This window comes from Marmota flaviventris, chromosome 20 (genome assembly GCF_047511675.1).
Source record: "Marmota flaviventris isolate mMarFla1 chromosome 20, mMarFla1.hap1, whole genome shotgun sequence".
NCBI classification, from domain to species: domain Eukaryota; kingdom Metazoa; phylum Chordata; class Mammalia; order Rodentia; family Sciuridae; genus Marmota; species Marmota flaviventris.
This window is the reverse complement of record NC_092517.1, coordinates 14664904-14685432: the sequence shown is the minus strand read 5'-3', so window position 1 is coordinate 14685432 and position 20529 is coordinate 14664904. Positions and strand designations below refer to the sequence as shown.

At 44.0% G+C, this 20529-nt stretch overlaps 2 protein-coding genes across 7 annotated transcripts in view; both read left to right on the top strand.

The window, feature by feature from the left end:
- Nucleotides 1-7125, top strand: part of Cidec (cell death inducing DFFA like effector c) — a 554473-nt gene extending 547348 nt beyond the window's left edge. For all 3 annotated transcript variants that reach the window (XM_071605871.1, XM_071605872.1, XM_071605868.1), the window contains exons 4-6: nt 2349-2507; nt 2591-2772; nt 6554-7125. In XM_071605871.1, coding sequence (XP_071461972.1) covers nt 2349-2507; nt 2591-2772; nt 6554-6719 — 507 coding nt within the window. In that variant the 3' untranslated portion in view covers nt 6720-7125. The remainder of the gene's footprint in view (nt 1-2348; nt 2508-2590; nt 2773-6553) is intronic.
- Nucleotides 7126-13379: 6254 nt separating this feature from the next.
- Rpusd3 (RNA pseudouridine synthase D3) overlaps nt 13380-20529 on the top strand; it is a 24676-nt gene continuing 17526 nt past the window's right edge. For 2 of the 4 annotated variants that reach the window (XR_003582280.3, XR_003582279.2), the window contains exons 1-9: nt 13380-13504; nt 13826-13965; nt 15248-15292; nt 15433-15532; nt 15864-15971; nt 16054-16138; nt 16345-16468; nt 16873-17012; nt 17800-18075. Coding sequence is in view for 2 of the 4 variants with exons in the window: in XM_027931999.2 (XP_027787800.2) it covers nt 13380-13504; nt 13826-13965; nt 15248-15292; nt 15433-15532; nt 15864-15971; nt 16054-16138; nt 16345-16468; nt 16873-17012; nt 17800-17991 (1059 nt within the window). In the remaining 2 variants the exon portion in view is untranslated. Of the gene's footprint in view, nt 13505-13825; nt 13966-15247; nt 15293-15432; nt 15533-15863; nt 15972-16053; nt 16139-16344; nt 16469-16872; nt 17013-17799; nt 18400-20529 lie in introns of those variants that run through there. The other 2 variants (XM_027931999.2, XM_027932000.2) reach the window with 2 other exon arrangements.

Genomic DNA, 20529 nt, shown 5'->3' with positions numbered 1-20529 from the left:
GGGAATCCTATTGCAGGCTCATCTTGTATTTTCCTTGCCCTAGTCTTTGGATTGGCCATTTTTCTCCTAAAAATTCTGCTTCATTTCCAAGGAGAATGGTATTTCAAAAATCAGGATCTGGAAGCTAGGTATATTAATCTATTGGTGTATTGCTTAACCCAGACCCCTTTTGAAGAATTTTAAGCAGGAAAATATATTCTCTAGTGAATCAATCAAGAAATGTAAAGTGAGGGGCTGGGGCTGTAGCTCAGTGGTAGAGCACTTGCCTAGCATGTGTGAGGCACTGGTTCAATCCTCAGCACCACATACAAATAAATAAAATAAAATGAAGGTGTTGTGTCCATCTAAAACTTAAAAAAGTTTTTTTTAAAAGAAATGTGAGAATTCTGTCATTCCAAAATAATTAATAATGTGGTTATAAATGTCCGGAATGGTCTATTCTTATATAAATACATATATATTCTATGACATGTCATGGGTTTCTTTCCATTTTAATCAACACAGTATACAAATGTAGTAAATGCTGCTTATGGATCATGTACTCTGCTAGATGATTTACAGCATTTCTTTTGTTTTTTTTTTAAGATAGAAGAGAGAGAGAGAGAGATAATTTTTTAATATTTATTTTTCAGTTTTCGGTAGACACAACATCTTTATTTTTTTTTCCTTATTTTTATGTGGTGCTGAGGATCGAACGCAGTGCCCCATGCATGCCAGGCGAGGGCGTTACCGCTTGAGCCACATCCCCAGCCCATTTTACAGCATTTCTTTTAATTAAAACCTTTAAGGCAGTTATTACAATTTCTATTTTCCAGAGGCAGAGGCTGAGTTTATTCTCTGAGATTTTTATTATCATTATTAATAGTAGTAGTAGTAGAGATTAATCTCAGGGGTGCTGGATTTACATCCTCAGCCCTTTTTTTGGGAGGTGGGGGTGGTAACCAGGGATTGAACTCCGGGGCACTCAACCACTGAGCCACATCCCCAGCCCTATTTTGTATTTTATTTAGAGACAGGGTCTCGCTGAGTTGCTTAGCACCTCTCTTTTGCTGAGACTGGCTTTGAACTCGCAATCCTCCAGCCTCAGCCTCCTGAGCCACGGGGATTACAGGCATTCGGCACCACACCCAGCTTCAGCCCTTTTTATTTTATTGTAAGGCAGGGTCTCACTAAGTTGTCCAGGTTGGCTGGGCAAATGAGATCCTCCTGCCTCACCCTCCCAAGTAGTTGAGATTACAGATGTGACCATTGTGCCTGACCATATTCTGGCATTTAAACTCAGGAAGTGAACTCAAGAACACTTGCAATTTTAGGGCCGGGGATATGGCTCAAGCAGTAGCGCGCTCGCCTGGCATGCGTGAGGCACTGGGTTTGATCCTCAGCACCACATACAAATAAAATAAAGATATTATGTCTACCTAAAAAAGCTAAAAAATAAATATTTTTAAAAAGGACACTTACATTTTTAAAAAATATATATTTTAGTTGTAGGTGGACATGGTACCTTTATTTAATTAATTAATTTATTTTAATTAAAACCTTAAGGTAGTTACTACTATTTCCATTTGGCTTAATGGTTGAATACCCCTGAGTTCAATTTCCACTACCAAAAAAAAACCCCCAAAACAAAAAACTTGTACATAAGAGTTCCCAGCAGCATTTTTATAATAGTAAAAAAGTGGAAACAACCCTAATGTTCATCAACTGGTGAAAGAATTAAAAATATGATACATCTATCTAGTGGAATATTACTAGCCAAAATGAGGAATGAATCATGCTATGATATAGATGACTTTTGAAAACATTCTTAGACGTGAGTCTTAGGAGATCCCATGTTGTATAATTCAATTTATATGAATTGTCTGGAAAAGACAAACCCATAGATACAGACAGTAGAAAGTTGCTATGGGATGGGGAATGGGAAAAATGGATAGTAGGTTTATTTCAGGGGTAATGAAAATGCTCTGAAATTAGATAGTAATGATGGTTGTACAACTTAGCAAATATACTGAAAAGCACTTTAAAAGAGTGAAATTTATTGTACATAAATTATATCTCACAAAAATTTCATATATATATGAAATTTCATATATATAACCTCTGTTATATTTTATTGGACTGCACTGTTCTAGACTATTAACTCTGAAGTCAAGTACCAAGAGGTACCATAATATAAAAATCTTTGGTGGGGATGCCATGGTAGAATGATGCCTGGGTCTCTGTGCCATCTCCTGGTTTGAGACCCTGGCTCTTTACCTGGCAACTGAAGTGGTATGATGAGTGTCTTCCACACACCAGCTCTGTGGCTACATGTGGATGGCAGAAGCATCACTAACCTTATTCCCCAGGTTCGGGATGTCTTGATGCTGGCAAACAAACCCTTCTCCCTGGTGCTGGAGAAAGACGGCACAATTGTAGAGACAGAAGAGTATTTCCAAGCCCTGGCAGATGATACGGTGTTCATGGTCCTCCAAAAGGGGGAGAAATGGCAGCCTCCATCAAAACAGGTGAGCTCCTACCTATGTAGGGGAGAAAACAGAGAGCTTTGGAGAAGTCTTGAAGTATGCCAACCACGTTTGTCTTGCTACAGGGGCTTAGGTACCAACTTTCCCATAAGCCCACCAAGAAGATTGATGTGGCCCGCATAACCTTTGACCTGTACAAGCTGAACCCACAGGACTTCATTGGCTGCCTGAATGTGAAGGCAACACTCTATAATACATACTCCCTTTCCTATGATCTGCACTGCTACAAAGCCAAGAGCATGGTGAAGTGAGTGAACTGGGGTGAAGTGGGGTCGGAGTGGGTACAGAGCAATGGCAGAGCCCCTATCTGTCCATATTGAGCCCTGCCCTTCTCAGGGCCTGGGTCTGGCACTGGAGTAACAAGCGTAACAGTAAGCATTCATGTAGGACTTACAATTATATCTAAGTGCTTGAGTTGCACTCCTAGTGTGTGCCAGAGGGGTACAGGTACTCCATGATGGAACCTGGATAAAGGTAGTTGTTTACCTTCTACTATGGCAAACTGCATCTTTTCACCTAAAAAAGTAAGTTTTCTTAAGCAGTCTTCTAATTAACTTTTTTGGGGCAAAAAGGAGGGAGGGATTGAACCCAGAGCCCCATATACACTGAACAAATGCTACAGCGATGAGCAGTGAATCAACTTTTTTTTGGGGGGGGGGCGGGTAGTACCAGTCATTGAACTCAGGGGCACTCGGTCACTGAGCCCCATCCCAGCCTTATTTTGTATTTTATTTAGAGACAGGGTCTCACTGAGCTGTTAAGCACCTTTCCGTTGCTAAGGCTGGCTTTCGAACTCGAGATCCTACTGCCTCAGCCTCCTGAGCCTCTGGGATTGTAGGTGTGTGTCACTGCACCCTGCGCCAATGAATCAAGTTTTTAAAAACAAACGTGTCAAAGATTTTATTGAACTCATCAATTAATGAGAGAACTAGCAAGAAGTTACAATCAGTTTAAAGAACAATTCAAATTCCCACATATGTAGTTCTGCTGATAATGATGAGTTAAAAATTTATAGATAACAAATTGAATTTTTCCATGGCATAAAAAATAAAATAAATAAAAGAATTTTTCCATGGTGGTAGAAGAGATGAAATAATCTTCCTTCCATAGGGACAAATTAATTTGTATGTCTATGGAGAAGAAGTATTTGTGTTGTCTTAAACTTTTTCTTTTGAAAGTTTAATCAAGTATCACAAGAAACATGAAAGGATATGAAATCATAAGACAAGTACGGTTACGATGTGTTTCCCAAATCCTACTGCCCCAGTGTTGTTCTGGAGAATTCTTATCCCATTAGGTGGCTTATGGTCCCTGAGGCTAAAGTGATACAATCTGTCCAAAGCCACAAAACTAGATAGCAGCAGAGCATGGCCTCCAGCCAGTTTCTTATGCTAGATTTTAGTTGTCCACAATTGTTTTATTTAGTGTTTCCTGAGTACCTACTGTGTGCCTGGTCCTATGCTACAAATTAAAGATACAGAGATGAATCAGACATGAGAACAAGAACAAGGTTCCATGAGAGCAAGAATGTCTGTTGCTTCTGGAACCTTGGTGAATGCCAGCACATAGTAGTTATTCAAATAATCATAGAATTATGCAATAATCATAGAATTGTTCAATTATTAAATAATCATAGAATTATTCAAATAATCAGCTGGGGGTGTAGCTCAGTGGTAGAGTGCTTGCCTAGCACCACTGAAGCCCTGGGTTCCATCCCTGACATTGCAGGGGGACAGAGTAGAATGAATAAAAATGTATGTGATCTTTGTTTTCAGGGAAATCTACTGAGGGTCTCCAGAGCTCCACCAAATCATGTATAGCTAAACTATATCAGGTTTCTTGACTTGTTTAGTTTCCCCTCTGCGTAGCCGATCTCAGAAGGGGGAACTGAGGCTGTGAGGTGCTACCTGTCAGAGGCAAGTCAGGGGCAGGCTGGAGCCTGGTTCTGTGGCTAAAGCTTCTATTTTCCCCAGTAGCTATTTCCCCCGTCATATGGCCATACCGTTCCCCATCTTGATATGAGATTGCTGTCAGTATCTACCAGATTTCAAAATCTAAAGCAAGAAGTTTTAGCCTTTAAAAAAAAAAAAAAAGAAGTTTTAGCCTTTAAATTCAGTCCATTTACGGGAAATGGAACTCTCAGACCTAAGCAAAGTAGATATATCATTATCAAAAATCAAAAGCAGCTGGGCGCAGTGGCACACACCTGTCATCCCAGCAGCTTGGGAGACTGAAACAAGGGGATTGCAAGTTCAAAGCCAGCCTCAGCAATGGCGAGGCACTATGCAACTCAGTGAGACCCTGTCTCTCAATAAAACACAAAATAGGGCTGGGGATGTGGCTCTGTGGCCGAGTGCTACTGAGTTCAATCCTGGTACGGCTCACCCCTCCAAAAAAAAAAAAAAAAAAAAAAAAATCAAAAGCAAGCTGGACTTAGCTAAGTATTATCACTACATTTAAAAAAAAATTTTTGTAGTTGTAGATGAACCGCATGCCTTTATTTTATTTTATGTGGTGCTAAGGATTAACACAGTGCCTCTCACCTTACACGTGCCAGGCAAGCACTCTGCCACCAAGCTACAGCCCTAACCCCGTCACTACATTTTTTAATGAAAATTCGGATAAAATATTGATAGCATAAAATTTACCATCTTCATCATTTTTAAGTGTACTATTTGGTAGCGTTGAGTACATTTACAATGTTGTGCAACCATGGCCACTATCCATTTCCAGAACTTTTTCATCATCCTAACACAGAAACTGTACCCTTTATATAATAACCCTCATTCCTCTTGCCCTTAGGTCCTGGCAACCTCTATTCTACTTTTTCTCAACTTTTCTATTTAGGTCCCTCGTAAAAGTGGAATGACACAATATTTGTCCTTTGGTGACTGGCTTTCTTCACTTAGCATACTGTTTTTTTGTTTTGTTTTGTTTTAAGAGAGAGAGAGAGAGAGAGAAAGAGGGAGAATTTTTCAATTTTTTTTATTTTTTATTTTTCAGTGGACACAACATCTCCATTTCATTTTTTTTTCTATTTGGTGCTGAGGATTGAACCCAGTGCCCCGCGCATGCCAGGCAAGCACACCACTGCTTGAGCCACATCCGCAGCCCTAGCATACTGATTTTTTAAAAATATTTATTTTTTAGTTATAGGTGGACACAGTGTCTTTATTTTATATTTATGTGGTGCTGAGGATTGAACCCAGTGCCTCATGCATGCTAGGCGAGCGCTTTATCTCTGAGCCACAATCCCAGCCAAATAGCATAGTGTTTTTTGAGGCTCATTTGTATTGTAGCATTTGACAGAAATTCATTCCATTTTATGGCTGGTGAGCTAGGTTTAAAGCCTCAGTTTTCAAACTTGAGAAATGGGTGTATTTCTCAGCTATATCCCTTAAGTATATTATTTCATTTTATAAATATATTTGAGTATATGTATGCTTGTATATATGTATGTCTCTCTATTTTTTTATTTTTATTTTTATTTTTTGCAGTGATAGGTATCAAACCCAGGACCTTGTACGTGCTAGGCAAGTGCTCTACTGCTGAGCCACAAGCCACACTCCTGGCACCCCTCCCCACATATTATTATAAATTAATCAAATAATTGGAAAAAATCTAGAGGTGGGCTAGTAGCTCAGAGGTAAAGTGCTTACCTAGCATGCACCAGGCCCTAGATTCAATCCCCAGCACTACAAAATATACAAATAAAGGCCTTATTCAAGGAGCCTAAGTTTGCATGAGAAAGTTGAGGTTCCAGAAAGCTTAGCTAATTTCTGTTAACCCAGTTCCATGGGCAGAGGGAAGACAACCCTTGCTCCTTTTTGCATGTTGCTCTAAAATCATGAAATGTTTTTAGTTTTTCTATCTCAGTGGACATTTCATTTTATTAATGGAGAAAGCTAACTTGAAAGTACTTCCTCCAGGCCAGTGTGGGAATCTGGGGGAGGATGCATTTGAGAGGATGCAAGGAGGGACAGTGTTCATATTTTTGACTTTGCTTTTTCATCCCCGCCCGTCCCCAGGGAAATGATTCGCTGGGTCCTCTTCAGCATGCAGGCCACAGGCCACATGCTGCTGGGCACCTCCTGCTACCTGCAGCAGTTCCTGGATGCCACAGAGGAAGAAGGGCAGCCCTCCAAGGCCAAGGCCTCATCCCTCATTCCGAGTTGTCTGAAGATACTGCAATGAAAGCCCAGATCTCAAGGTCTTCCACCAGCCCAGGACGAGACTGGGAACCCTGTGCTCAGCTGGTAGCACCCACAAGCCTGGCAGCTAGAGAGCTTCTTACCTCCCCCATACTTCCCTCACTGCAGAAGACCATGAATAAGGAAGCAGAGGAATGACTGGGACCCTGGGGTGGGCTGGTCAAAGGAGAACTTTGGGTTCCTGGCCTGACCCAGCTCCTTCCTTCCCCAGGTAGCTTAGCTGACCTAAGACTGGTCACCCTCAGTCTGTCCCTCAAAAATCTGTCTCCACATGCTGCACTTTATGCCACTCCCTCCCCCTTGCCTTCCCACCCTACTCCTGAGTGAATCGTCAAGCCCACTAATGTATGAGAGTAGAGAGTTCACAATAAACTATTTATACAAATATATCCTCTTTGCTTGTATTCTTTGGGGGTGGGGCTCTGTTTGGAAGGTTGAAAAAGATCAAAGCAAGAGAATAATCCACTTGCAAATAATTCTGTATAGGTGGCATTACGGGGAACAGCACTTTTTATTTTAAGAAAATCACAGCTGGGGGGCAGTGGTACGTGCCTGTCATCCTAGCAACTTGGAAGGCTGAGGCAGGAGGATCACAAGTTTGAGGCCAGCCTCAGCAACTAAGCCAGATCAAAAGCAACTTAGTGAGAAATAAAATAAATAAATAAAAAGGGCTGGTGATGTAGCTTAGTCGTAAAGTGCCCCCTGGGATCAATCCCCAATTACCACCCCCCCCCCCAAAAAAAAAAAAATCACAAGTTTGGATTTAAAGTCTGCTGAATCTGAGCCTTGAACAGATGATGTAACCAATACCAGGTCAACTTCAAAATGAAATTTGCCTATTGGAAGAGCTTCCATTAGTGGATTTAGTCATTCTTCTAACTCCTCAGTGTCACATTTTATAACAACTTTTAAAATGTTGAGGTGGAAAAGAACTAGTCAAGCAATAAGGCAATTCTCTGTTAATGCCTATCCTAGCTTGCTAGTTTATCTTTCATGATAGAACTTTCTTGTCTTTTTTTAGTACCTGAGCATTGAACCCAGGGGCACTGTGCCACTGAGCTAGATCCCCAACCCTTTTTTAAAAAATTTTTTGTAGAAAAAATGCCTTTATTTTATTTGTTTATTTTTATGTGGTGCTAAGGCTCGAACCCAGTGCTTCACACATACGAGGCAAGTGCTCTGCCACTGAGCTACAGCCTCAGCCCCCCAACCCTTTTTATTATTCATTTTGAGACAGGATCTTGCTAAGTTGCTGAGGCTGGCCTCAAACTTATGATCCTCCTGCCTCAGCCTTCAAATCATTGCAATTATAGTTGTACACCACTGGGACTGGCATGTTCAGAACTTTCAACCTTGGGATTTCAAGTGAGCTTTTATTGGTGGTAGAGGGCTTGCCTAGCATATGTGAGGCACTGGGTTCGATCCGTGGCACTGCATAAAAATAAACAAATAAAATAAAGGCATGGTGTCCATCTACAACTACAAAAACAAATTTTTTAAAAAAAGAGCCCTTAGGGTAGCTTCAAAGTACAAAGATTCGTGTCTTTGGTGTGAACTGGCATTTTTCAATCTCAGGCAACTCACAAGCATGAAGGCTGGTGCATGGCACACTCTATAATCCCAGCAACTCAGAAGGTAGAAGCAGGAGGATTTCCTCAAGGCCAGCCTCAGCAATTTATCGAGGCCATAAGCAATTTAGCAAGATCCTGTCTGAAAAAATAAAAAAGGACTGGGCTGTAGCTCAGTGGTAGAGCACCCCTGAGTTAAATTCCCCGTACCAGGAAGAAAGACAAAAATACAGATAGTTCAATAAGTTTTGGCAAATATGGTCATGGTGGTCACGTAACCACCATTTCTGGCATGCCCTAAATTCCTCCTACGTCCCTTCATCTATCCCCCCATCACCTATTCCCACCCCAAACTTCTGGCAATCACTGGTTTCTGCCAATATAATTTTCCTTTTTAAAAATGTCATATAAATAGGATCATGCTGTCATTTATTGACTTAGTTATTGATACTGGGGGCTGAACCCAGGGGTGCTCTACCATCTAGCTACATCCCCAGCCCTTTTTATTTATTATTCTGAGACAGAGTCTCACTAAGTTGCTTAGGGCCTACCTAAATTGCTGAGGCTGGCCTCAAACTTGAGATCACTGGGATTACAAACATGTGCCACCATGCCCAGACAAATAGTCAATTTTTAAAAAATATGAATAAGACTAGCCGGTTGTGGGTGTCACACACCTGTAATCCCAGTGATGTGGGAGGCTCAGGCAGGAGGATCATGAGTTCAAAGCCAGCCTCAGCAGAGGTGAGGTGCTGAGCAACTCAGTGAGACCCTGTCTCTAAATAAAATACAAAATAGGGCTGGGGACGGGGCTCAGTGGTTGTACCTCAGAATTCAGTCTCCGGTACAAAAAAAAAAAAAAAAAAAAAAAAAGATGCACAAGACTGACAAGAAATTTAGCAAAAATGCTCCACCTTGAGGGTATAACTGCATTGTTATAAGCTCTCAGTATTTGAGAATCCTTTTTTGAAAGTTCCTCTCTGCACTCAAGTACCAGTTGGAGCAAGAACTAAGGCAAAACTAAGTTCAAGGGTCTGGCTCACAGCCCACCTCAGTTGCAGCAGACCTCTCCTCCATTGGCTGTGCCTGGTCCAGGAAAGGCCATTCTCCCACTTGGACTGGCCCCTGGCACTCCAGAGGTCCCGGCTCCTTTGCTCTTTGGAATTTTGCCTTCCCAGCCCCCCAGTTCCCCAAGGACTGCCCTTTTCTCTTCACTTCCTACAGCTGCTTTGACTCCATTAGACCCTGAGCTCCTGGAAGAAAAGGAAGAACCTAATTTCCCCTGGGCTGAGAGGGCTCAGTGCCAAGAAACCACAGTTCGTCACTCAAGACTCACTTGTGAAACTCCTGGCCTTGGGAGGAATGGAGCTTGGGACAAACCAGCTTGCACTGTCCCTCTCCAACTCAGTTATTAATAACTTCGAGTGGGTAGGCCACTGTTTCAGCAAGAGTGGAACAGGAATAACTTGTGTGCTAATACAAATGTTATGCCTCCCTGCCAGAAGACCCACCCCATGGAGCCGGCCTCCACCACAACTTGCAAGTGCAGGACAGCCCAGAGTAGAAAGCTCTCTTTGGCTGAATTTGGGAGCTTTTCCCACATGTCTGCAGGGCAGGGGACAGCTGCCAGCATTAGCTTCCCAGACTAGCTTTGGTAACCCAACCCTTTGTCTTAGTAATTACTGAATCCAAATGGGCTTTATACTAAGTGTTAGGAATGATGTAATTTTCAACTCTGAGAATCACAGATTTATACAAGGCCAGCCTTTTGTATTTGTCTTTTAAAAAATTTTTTAGGTACTGAAGGCTGAACCCAGGGGCACTCTACCACTGAGCTACAGAGATCCCCAGTCCATTTATTTTTTTATTTTGAGGCAGGGTCATTTTAAGCTGCTTAGAGCCTCCTTAAGTTGCTAAGGCTGAATTCTAACTTGTGATCCTCTTGCCTCCATCTATGTAGGTGCTGGGATCACACCTGATTCTGTCTTTTAATTTTTTTATTTCTATTTTTTGTACATTTTAAAAAATATTATGAATCAGTCTTTTGTATCTGGCTTAGTTGTGTCTTTTTTTTTTTTTTTTTTTTTTTTTTTTTTTTTGGTATTGGGATCACTGAGCCACATTCCCAGCCCTTTTAATTTTTTAATTTTGAGACCAGGGTCTTAATAGATATGGAAAATGAAAAATCCCCAAGATAATATGACCTGAGAAAGAAAACCATCCATTGACAGCTTTCCTCCCTCAAGACAAATGCTTGTTGCAGGTGGGAGGAGGTGTTTCATTATACCTAAAGTGACAAATATCTGGGAGGCATTGATCTCCCTCAGAGTAAATTCCCCTCAGACATGGAACACAGATCCCCAACTCAAAAGTCCAAATTCCTAAGCACTAAAACTGACACATTCACTGATCAATTAGACCCCAAATTCCTGTGTGCCCAAGAAAACTGATCACCTCTCAGGATAACCTATATAATCCAAGTCCCTTTTTTTTTGTTTGGGGGCTCATTTTCCACCAGGAAAGTGGGGCCCACCACGCAGTCACTTCGTCCCTGCTTCCCCTGTTTGTGTGTGAAACTTTGTTCCTGAATAAAAGCACTGAGCTGATTTGTGAAATTTGGTCTTTTTGTGCTAGCAGGTCTCACTAAGATGCTGAGGCTGGCCCTTGAACTCGTGATTTTCCTGTCTCAGCCTCCAAATTGCTGGGATTACAGGCGTGTGTCACCACACCGGACTTTTTCCTTTTTTTTTTTTTTTTTAGTTATAGATGGGCACAATACCTTTACTTTATTTTTATGGTGCTGAGGCTTAAACCCAGTGGCTCACATATGGGAGGCAAGCGCTCTACAACTGAGCCACAACCCCAGCTCTCTGGCTTAGATTTTTAAACTTTGTGTGCAAGGGTGTGAAGAAGAAATATATTGACAAAGTACAAAATTTGAATAGTTTTGTGTTTTTTAACATTTTGTCACTATAACCAAAAGACCCGACAAGAACAATTTGGAGGAGGAAAATTTAGTCTGACTCACCTTTCAGAGGGTTAGTTCGCGGTCAGCTGACTCCATTGCTCAGGGTCCCGGATGAGGCAAGAACATCATGGCGGGAGGCCTGATGGAGGATCACTGATCTGCGCATGGAAGCCCAGAACCAAAGAGTTCAAGGAGCCAGAGACAAAATTATAATCCCCAAAGGCACACTCCAGTGATCTGCTTTCTTCAGTCATACTCAACCTGCCTACAATTACCACCCAAAATCCAAATTATTAATCTATCAAATGGATTAATCCACTGGTGAGGTTATAGTCTCACTTCTGAACTTTTTCTGCACTGCCTAACATGAACTTTTCCTGGAACACCTCATATCCAAACCATAACAAGTCCCAAAGGATAAAAATAATTACTCATATTCACCTCTACCTTTGTCTGTTTTCTGTTGCTGTAACAAAATAGCTGAAACTAGGTAACTTATTTAAAAAATAGTTTATTTGGCTCATGTTTCTGTAGGCTGCCAAATCCAAGAGCGTATTTTGATATATTATATACACATGGAGTATAACTTCTTCTACTTAGGATCCTATACATTGCCTCAGTCTGGCTGGGCACAATTCAAGAGCCACTTATCAAGCAGAAAGGAATTTTATTTTTAGAACACACCCACCCCACACCACAGAGCTCAGGAATTCCCTCAGAGCCCAACTGCCACTGCGGCTTCCCACTCCTCCTGCTCTTGAGGCCCATTGGCTGGATTGTGTGGGCGGAGCCAAAAAAAGTCCCCCAATGAGCAGCTCCCTGGTCTGAAAGGGCGGGGAAACAGCCCAATGAGCATCACTGCAGAGGAGCCAATCAGCTGGCAGCTAGAAGTTTGTTGGGACCTCTGTGAGCCAATCATCAGCGGGCAGCTGGCAGTTTGCTGGGGCCTCTTCCGCTGTGGCTCTCAACAATACATGATGTGGAGTTTCATTGGTGATGTATTCATACATGAACATACAAAGTTATGTAAGATTCATTCTATTGTCTTTTCTATACCCCCTCCCTTCCCCTAATCCACTGAACTTCTACCCAGCCCCCTACACCCCCCAACCAGAGCTTTCTTGCTCTGGAGGAAGAGGGTCTGTCTTCCTACATAGACACTAATGCCATCATGTGGGCCCCACTTTCATGACCTCATGTAATCCTCATTACTTCCCAAAGGCCCGCCTCCAAGTGCCATTATTGTGAATGTAAGAAATAAATTTCCAACACATGAATTTTGGGGAGACATTCAAACCATAGCATTCCCTTTGATTCTTTCCCATTTTTGTATGCCTTTAGGAAATAGATTAGTATATAACACAATGAATAAATATATACACACACGCACATGTGTATATTCTAGTCGCACTGTGCTTTACTTTTCTTTTTTGGTATGGGGGATTGAACTCAGGGGCACTCAACCTCTGAGCCACCTCCCCAGCCCTATTTTGTATTTTATTTAGAGACAGGGTCTCACGGTTGCTGATGCCTGAGGCTGGCTTTGAACTCTAGATCCTCCTGTCTCGCTGGGATTACAGGCGTGGGCCACTGTGCCCGGCCCCTTTACTTTGCTTTTTTGATTTCATATGTTCTTAAGTTTGATTTACTTAAACTCACAATAAACTTACGTATGTGCTGCAATTGATTTAACCACTCCTCTCCATGGATTTAGATTTATTTATAGTCTTTTGCTAATGCGAATTGAAAGTGACAGCGCCCTTAGCCTGTGGTGGTGACACAAGCCAGGACGGGAGCTCTACCTCTGAGCTCATCTCCAGCCCTGACACTGGTAGCTTTAAATTGGAAGGTTCCTAAGAGTTTGAACGGCAATCTGAACACCTCGACCTTACTGGTTTTGTCTTAAAACTAGATCTCCACCCCAGGTAAACACCGATGTAGCGCTTTGGTTTACCCTAAATCAACGGCGCGAATTTATGCATTCCCTCCCCGGCGGAGGCAAAGCCCCACCTTCTCAAGGTTCTCAGTCCCTCCCCCAATATTCGGATTGACAGTTGACTTGACCAATCAGCGTGCAGTGGGTGAGCAAGGACCCTTCTGAACGCACATGCGCACTAGTCTTATTCAGAAGATGGGTGGCTTCCGTATTTTGGGTCGGGGCACGAGTGGCTGGTGGCGGGCCCTGGGGGCCCACGGACCGCCCAAGGAGTCAGGCTATAGCACCAAATCCCGGTGATTAAGCTCCCCCACCTTCGTGTAGGAGGGAGATTACGACAGGGGGAGGGGATGTACAAAATAAGGATTTACGTACGTTGTAGGTTCTAATCCTGGTTCCGCTTTGTGACCCTAAACTAGTTCCTGGGCCTCTCTGAACCTCAGATCCTTCCGCTGTAAAGTGGAAGTTAAAGGCGAACCTCAATTTTCCAAAAACCCAGCTTGGGCATTTTGAGGCTTTTGGAGGAGGCAGGATTTGAGAAGAGGTGGGCGGAGTTATAAATGGAATGGACTTCGCCAAACCAGTGATTCCCCTGTTGCTTCTCCCACCTCTTCCAGGAATCAGCTGCAACCACAAGGCTCCAGTAAACGGTCGGGTGTCCCCCGGGACCAGCCCTTCCCGGGGGTGCTGCAGCTAAAGAACCTCAGCAGGGAGGAGCTGGTTGATGTGCTTAGGGAAGCCGTGGTGGACCAGAAAGGTGAGGGATGGAGGGACTGCTGCACAGAGACCCAGGAACAGAGACTCACTCCAGAGCCAGCCTTCTGGGGTGTTGGCTACAGCCCTGGAGCCAAATCCTTTTCTGTTTCCCACTAGCAGCATAAACTGCGACTAGCCACATAATCTCTCTGAGCCTCAGCATTATGGGAATAGGGTGGTGGGGCTGGGGTGTAAATAACCAGGCAGTCTTACCAATAGTAGGCAATCAGTAACAAAAATTGCTGTAATAATAATAAATTGTTCATTGATTGTCAAAATACTAACTTTGGAATCACATGTATCTAGATTCTGTAAGCAGTTTGCTGTGTGACATTTGAAAAATAACCTCATTTTCCTGAACCTTGGTAAACTCTGAACCTTTAATGATTTGTTCATTTCCTCAATTATGTGCTGAACATGTGCCACCCACTGTCCTGGGTGGACTCTGCAGTGCTGTGAGAGAAATGGTTCCTATCCTACTTCTAGTGGGAGAAATTGCTTAATCAGCAAATAAATGTTACTAGTGATCAGTGCTTTGAATAAATTAAAAAAGTGTTATCATGCCTGTAATCCCAGAGACTCAGGAGGCTAAGGTAGGAAGATTGTAAGTTCAAGGCCAGCCTGAACAATTTGGCTAGACCTTGGGTCAAAATAAAAAATTAAAAAGGGCTGGGGGGCTTAGGTTGTGGCTCAGTGGCAGAGCACTTACCTCGCACATGTGAGACACTGGGTTCGATCCTCAGCACCACATAAAAATAAACAAACAAAATAAACATTATGTCCATGTATAACTAAAAAAAAAAAAGGTTGGGGATGAAGCTCAGTGGTAAAGTGCCCCTGGGCTCAATCCTCAGTACAAAAAAAAAAAAAAAAAAAGTAGTAAAAAAAAAAAAGGTGGGGGGCTAGAGATATGGCTCAGGAATAAAGAAAGTGCCCCTAGGTTCTATCCCCAGTACCACAAAAATCAGTCTGTCAATCAGGATGTTATGATAGCAAGGAACTGGGTGGGGGGACACAGTACATTGGGAATTCACACCTGTTTCATGACATTTGAGCCAGGATGATATGCAGCCAGGCCTGTGAAAATCTGGTGCAGTGGAAACAGCAAGTGCCAAGGCCCTGAGGTGGCAGGGAGTTTGGCTTATGTGAGGTTGATAACTCTTGTCTGAGCGTCCTTGTGGTGTCCCATGCTAAGATGAATGGGAAGGTGCTTTGTAAATTCTTAAGTTCTGCATAAAGATTTAACGTTGCTTTTGTTGCTGCTCTTGCAATATATGTTTCAGGACCCCTAGTGACATTGAACAAGCCCCAGGGTCTGCCAGTGACAGGTATGAGCAAGGGCTATGGGGAGGAAATGCAATGAAAGGGGGTTCATTGTGTCTGAGAGGGGGAATATGAATAGAAGGGGATGGTGGAATTCAGCTTTGGCCTCTGGCAGCAACTTGTACTTTCCTCTCTTATTTTCCAGGAAAATCAGGAGAGCTTACATTGCTCTCAGTGCTGCCAGAGCTGAGTCAGTCCCTGGGGCTCAGCGAGCAGGAGCTTCACATTGTCCAAGCACCTGAGAAGTAAGTGATGCAGATGGAGAATATAATTATTTGACAGTTAGTATATGTAAAATTCCAGGTACAGTACCAGGCATTTGGTAGACACTTAGTAATTGGTGCTCATTGTTGACATTTGACTCTGAGCTCCCTGAGAGCAAGGGCAAAATGAGAAATACATTGAGCTACATAGTTTTGGTATTCAACAAGGGGAGACCTTACCTTTTTCTCAGGAAGTCTGGGTGATAGTCCTGGCATTTCTTTTTGCCCTTAAGTGAGTCATTGTTCCTTCATAGGGTCTCCTTTTTTGTGAGCAAGCCCAAAGTAACCTGTGTGATTTATCCTGTTCTTTTAGGGAGGCCTCTGGGCTTGTACTTCTCTCCAGTTGTCCCCAGACAGCAAGCCGCCTCCAGAAGTTCTTCACCCACTCAAGGAAGACCCAGAGACCCACAGCCACCTACTGGTGAGAGTGAGGGGAAGACTTCTAGAACAGTGGGGAGGTCCCAGCAAGCCACTTGGTGACCTCCTCCTGTCACCATTCTCAGTGCCATCACCAATGGGATCCCAGCTACTGCTGAGGGGAAGATCGAGGTAGCTCTGAGGCTGGAATGCTTTGATGGCGTCAATCTCGTGAGTTGGGGACTGGCATGGAAGTAGAGGGGTCCCTCCAGATATATTAGTCCTGCAGAGGAATCCCAGGTCCAGACTGGGGTGGCTGGCTCTCTCTTGTCCCCTAACATAAGTGGGTGACCTCCTCCTGTACTATGGGCCTAGCCTGAGTCTGTTGGGAACAGGGTATAGCTCCCAGGTATATGTGAAGTTTGCTCACACCACAGGTAGTTCCAGTAAAGTCCCCATCCCGAAAGGACATCTTGGAAGGAGTCAAAAGGACTCTCAGCCACTTCCGTGTGATGGCCACAGGCTCAGGCTGTGCTCTGGTCCAGCTGCAGCCACTGACAGGTGGGTCTGGCGCCTCAGGGCCTTTAGAATTTACTTGGATCTGGGAGGCAAGGTGGGTGGGTGGAAGAGGGTGACTCCCTAACAGCTTGGGGGGCATTTGATGGACCTAAGGGTATAAGTGACCACTCCAGTGTCACTCTCCACAGTTGAGCACCTCAGCAGTAAAGAGCAGTCCTTATTGCCAGTAGGTGGAGACATCAGGGTGGAGCCCCAGAAGCTAGGCACATTGCCAGGTGACAGTCCTGAGCTGCTCCTGTGCCCTGCCCAGAAGGCAGGGGCTACCTCACCGCCTCTTTGTGATCTGAGAATGGGGTAGTGTTTCCCCAGAGGGGAGCAGGGCGGATAGCCCTGGTTAAGATGAAAAAAGGAGCTGCCCATCATCTCTCCTGTGTCCTGTCACCCAGTGTTCCCTGGTCAGCTGCAGGTACACATGATGCTGCAACTCTGCCCTCTGCTTGGGGACCACACCTATTCTGCTCGCCTAGGCACTGTCCTGGGTCAGCGCTTCCTGTTGTCAGCCCAGAGCACCAAGCCCCAGAGTCAGGTACCAAGCTCCTACTTCCTTCCAGGGTTGGGGGTGAGGGTGGCCAGCATCTACAGATATTAGCTATGTAGCTTGGGACTAGGAGACAACCCTCTTGGCCTTCAGGGCTGTCTGTACCCCTGTCTTGCTGTGTGGCTCAAACACCTGCTTTCTTGGGCTTCATTCTGCCCATCTGTTCAATAAGGGAGTTGAAGTGTCTGATTTCTAAAAGCCCTTCTAAGTCTGCTGTTCTTTAGGTCTGTTGCAGGGGAGTAACACAGGTTGTGTGTGTGAGGGCCCCTCTGCCTACTCTAGCAAGTAATCCTGTCGTCCAGGCTCTGAATCAGTGATCTCCTCCTTACATGAAATCTATTACATGGGAGGGATGTGGAGTGGGCTTTGTTCCAGGCACTCAGGAGCCCAGGCTGTTGATAATCCAGCCAGATGATGACAGTGTAGATTCATATGGATGAGGATTTTATGAAACAGGTCTGGAAGTGGCATGTGTACTTCCATTCACTCTAGTGGCTAGAGCTCAATCACATGGCCTTACCAAACTGCATGAGGGATTACAGAAGAAGCTTTAGCTGTGTGCCCAGGAGAAAACTGGTTTGATGGACCCCAAACCATGTGTGTATGTACATGCATGTGTGTCTTCCTACAGAGAGAGGAAATGAATAATAGCTGTAGGCCATAAGGGGAAGGGGGGGAGGAGGGAGGAAGTGCTCACTTCACTACCATTTAGGTTAGAGCTAGTCCTTAGCTGGTGGGAACATGGGTGGCTGAGTGCTCACTCACTCCTCTCCAGGTCCTGGATGAAGCTCTCCTCAGATGCCTCCACCTGACTCCCTCCCAGTCTCCCCAGCTGCCCTTGCACCTTCACTTGCATCATCTTCTCCTCCCAGGCCCTGGGCCCAGGGACACCCCCATGGAGCTTCTGGCACCCCTGCCCCCTTATTTCTCCAGGACTCTGCAATACCTGGGGCTCTGCCAACAATAGGCCTCTGTTCCTGACCCCACAGCTGGAGAGCAGAGTGCACTGAGGGGAAGGGGCCTGTGGCCAGCCAGGCCCAAAGAGAATGAGGTCAGTGTTCAACATGGTAAAGGCCGTGATGTAAGGTCCTGGGCTCTGTAGTCAGGCAAACCTGGTTAGGGCTCTTGCTTGCTGTGTGGTGTTGGGCAAGTGACTTCTGTCTGGACTTGAAATAATAGAAGCTCCTACACCTCATGATCTGGATTTGGAGATTTGCTGAGAAAGTAAATATTTACCATGGACCATGCTTTCTGCTGATTTGAATATGTGGTCTTTTTATTTGGCAGTTTCTGTTGTGAACCTGACTAGGAAGAGATGTTAGATTTTTTAAAATTGTGGTTAAAAAAATAAATACACCATAACTTACCATCTTAACCATTTCTCTCTCTTTTGAGATGAGGTCTTGCTATGTTGCCTAGGCTGTCCTCAAACTCCTGGGCTCAAACTATGCTCCTGCCTCAAGCTCCCTGGTAATTGTGTACTTAATGTATTCTATAACCAAAACCACTGTCGACCTCCAGAAAGGTCTTCATCTTCTAAAAGTGAAACTTCGTACCCAACTGGACACTAACTCATAATTTCCCCCACTCCCAGTCCCTGGTAGCCACCATTCTACGTTCTATGAAACTGACTACTCCAGGTATATCTCCATCTAAGTGGATATATTAGACCTTTTACTTTAAAAAAAAATTGTGAGGCTAGGTTTGGTGGTGTAATCCTAGAGGCTTGGGAGGCTAAGGCAGGAGGATTGAAAGTTCAAGAACAGTCTCAGAGGGCTGGGGATGTGGCTCAAGTGGTAGCGCGCTCGCCTGGCATGTGTGCGGCCTGGGTTTGATCCTCAGCACCACATACAAACAAAGATGTTGTGTCCGCCGAAAACTAAAAAAAAAATATTAAAAAAATTCTCTTTTTTTAAAAAAAGAACAGTCTTAGCAATTTAAGTGACTGAGACTCTGTCTCAAAAAATATATAATTAAAATTGCTAGGAATATGAGTCATTGGTTAAGCACCCCTGGGTTCAATCCCCAGAACCAAATAAATAAATAAATAAAAAATTGTGAAACAGCTGGGCTCAGTGGTGCTTGCCTGTAATCCCAGTGACCCAGGAGACTGAGGTTGGAGGATCATAATTCCGGACCTGGGAAACTTAGCAGGACTCTGTTTCAAAAAAAAAAAAATAAAACAGGCTGGAAATATATGTAGCTCAGTGGTAAAGTGTCCCTGGGTTCAATTCTGAGTACCCCCCCCCCAAAAAAAAGGAAGTGACATAGAGTAGGGCTTGGGGTGTAGCTCAGTGGTAGAGCTTATGCTTAGCATGTAGGAGGCCCTGGATTCCATCCCTAGCCGCTCCCCACACAAAACTTTTTGAAATATATCAAACATGCTGACAATGCCTAAAATATCAAAGACTAATGATAAAATGATACCCATATAAACCCCACTTGGAGCACATAGATGTATTCCCTCTCCTTTCTGCAAAGCAACAATTCCCAACCCTGAGCCCATGTTAGAATCCTCCTCCCCTCCTAGGAAGTTTAAATCCCTAGGACTCCCCATGATTCTGCAGCTGAAAGGTTCTAACTTAATTGGCTTGGTGGAGATCCTGACTGCAATGCTTGTTGATTTTTGCAGTGCTAGGGATTAAACCCAGGGCTTCCTCACACATGCTAAGCATACCCCTCCTTACCACTGAGCTACACCCCCAAGCCATCAGTCTTTTAAAAAAAGATCCCTAAGGGGTTCTGTTCAGTCTAGGTTAGAAGCCACTGCCCAACTTGCGAGGATTCGTTCCTTGCTTTTCTTTCTAAGTTATACTGCATGCTTAAGTATCTCTAAACAATACTCTTCATTTTGCCTTTTTTTCCCCACCTTTGGTACTGGGGATTGATCCCAAGGGTACTTTACCAGTGAGCTATATCCCTAATCCTTTTTTTTTTTTTTTTTGGTACTGAGGATTGAACCCAGGGATGCTCAACCACTGAGCTTCATCCCAGCCCTTTTTTATATTTTATTTAGACAGGGTCTTTTGCTGAGTTGCTAAGTGCTTCGCCAAGTTGCTGAGGCTGGCTTTGAACTCGCAATCCTCCTGCTTCAGCCTCCTGAACCCTGGGATTACAGGCGTGCACCACTGTGCCCAGCCCTAATCCTTTTTTATTTTCAAACAGTGTCTCACTAAGTTTGTGAGGGTCTCATTAAGTTGCCAAGGCTGGCCTCTAACTTGTGATCTCCCTCTTTGGCCTCCTGAGCTGCTTGGATGACAGGTGTGCTCCAACCACACCCTACATTTTTGATGCTTCCATAAAAGGGCTCATGCTGCCAAGTATGGTGACAGATACATGTAATCCCAATGATTTTGGAGGCAGAGGCATGAGGATTACAAGTCTGAGAACAGCCTCAGCAACTTAGAGAGGCCCTAAGCAACTCAGTGAGACCTTTTCTCAAAATGAAAAATAAAAAGGGTTGGGGATGTGGCTCAGTGGTTAAGCGCCCTGGGGTTCAGTCCCA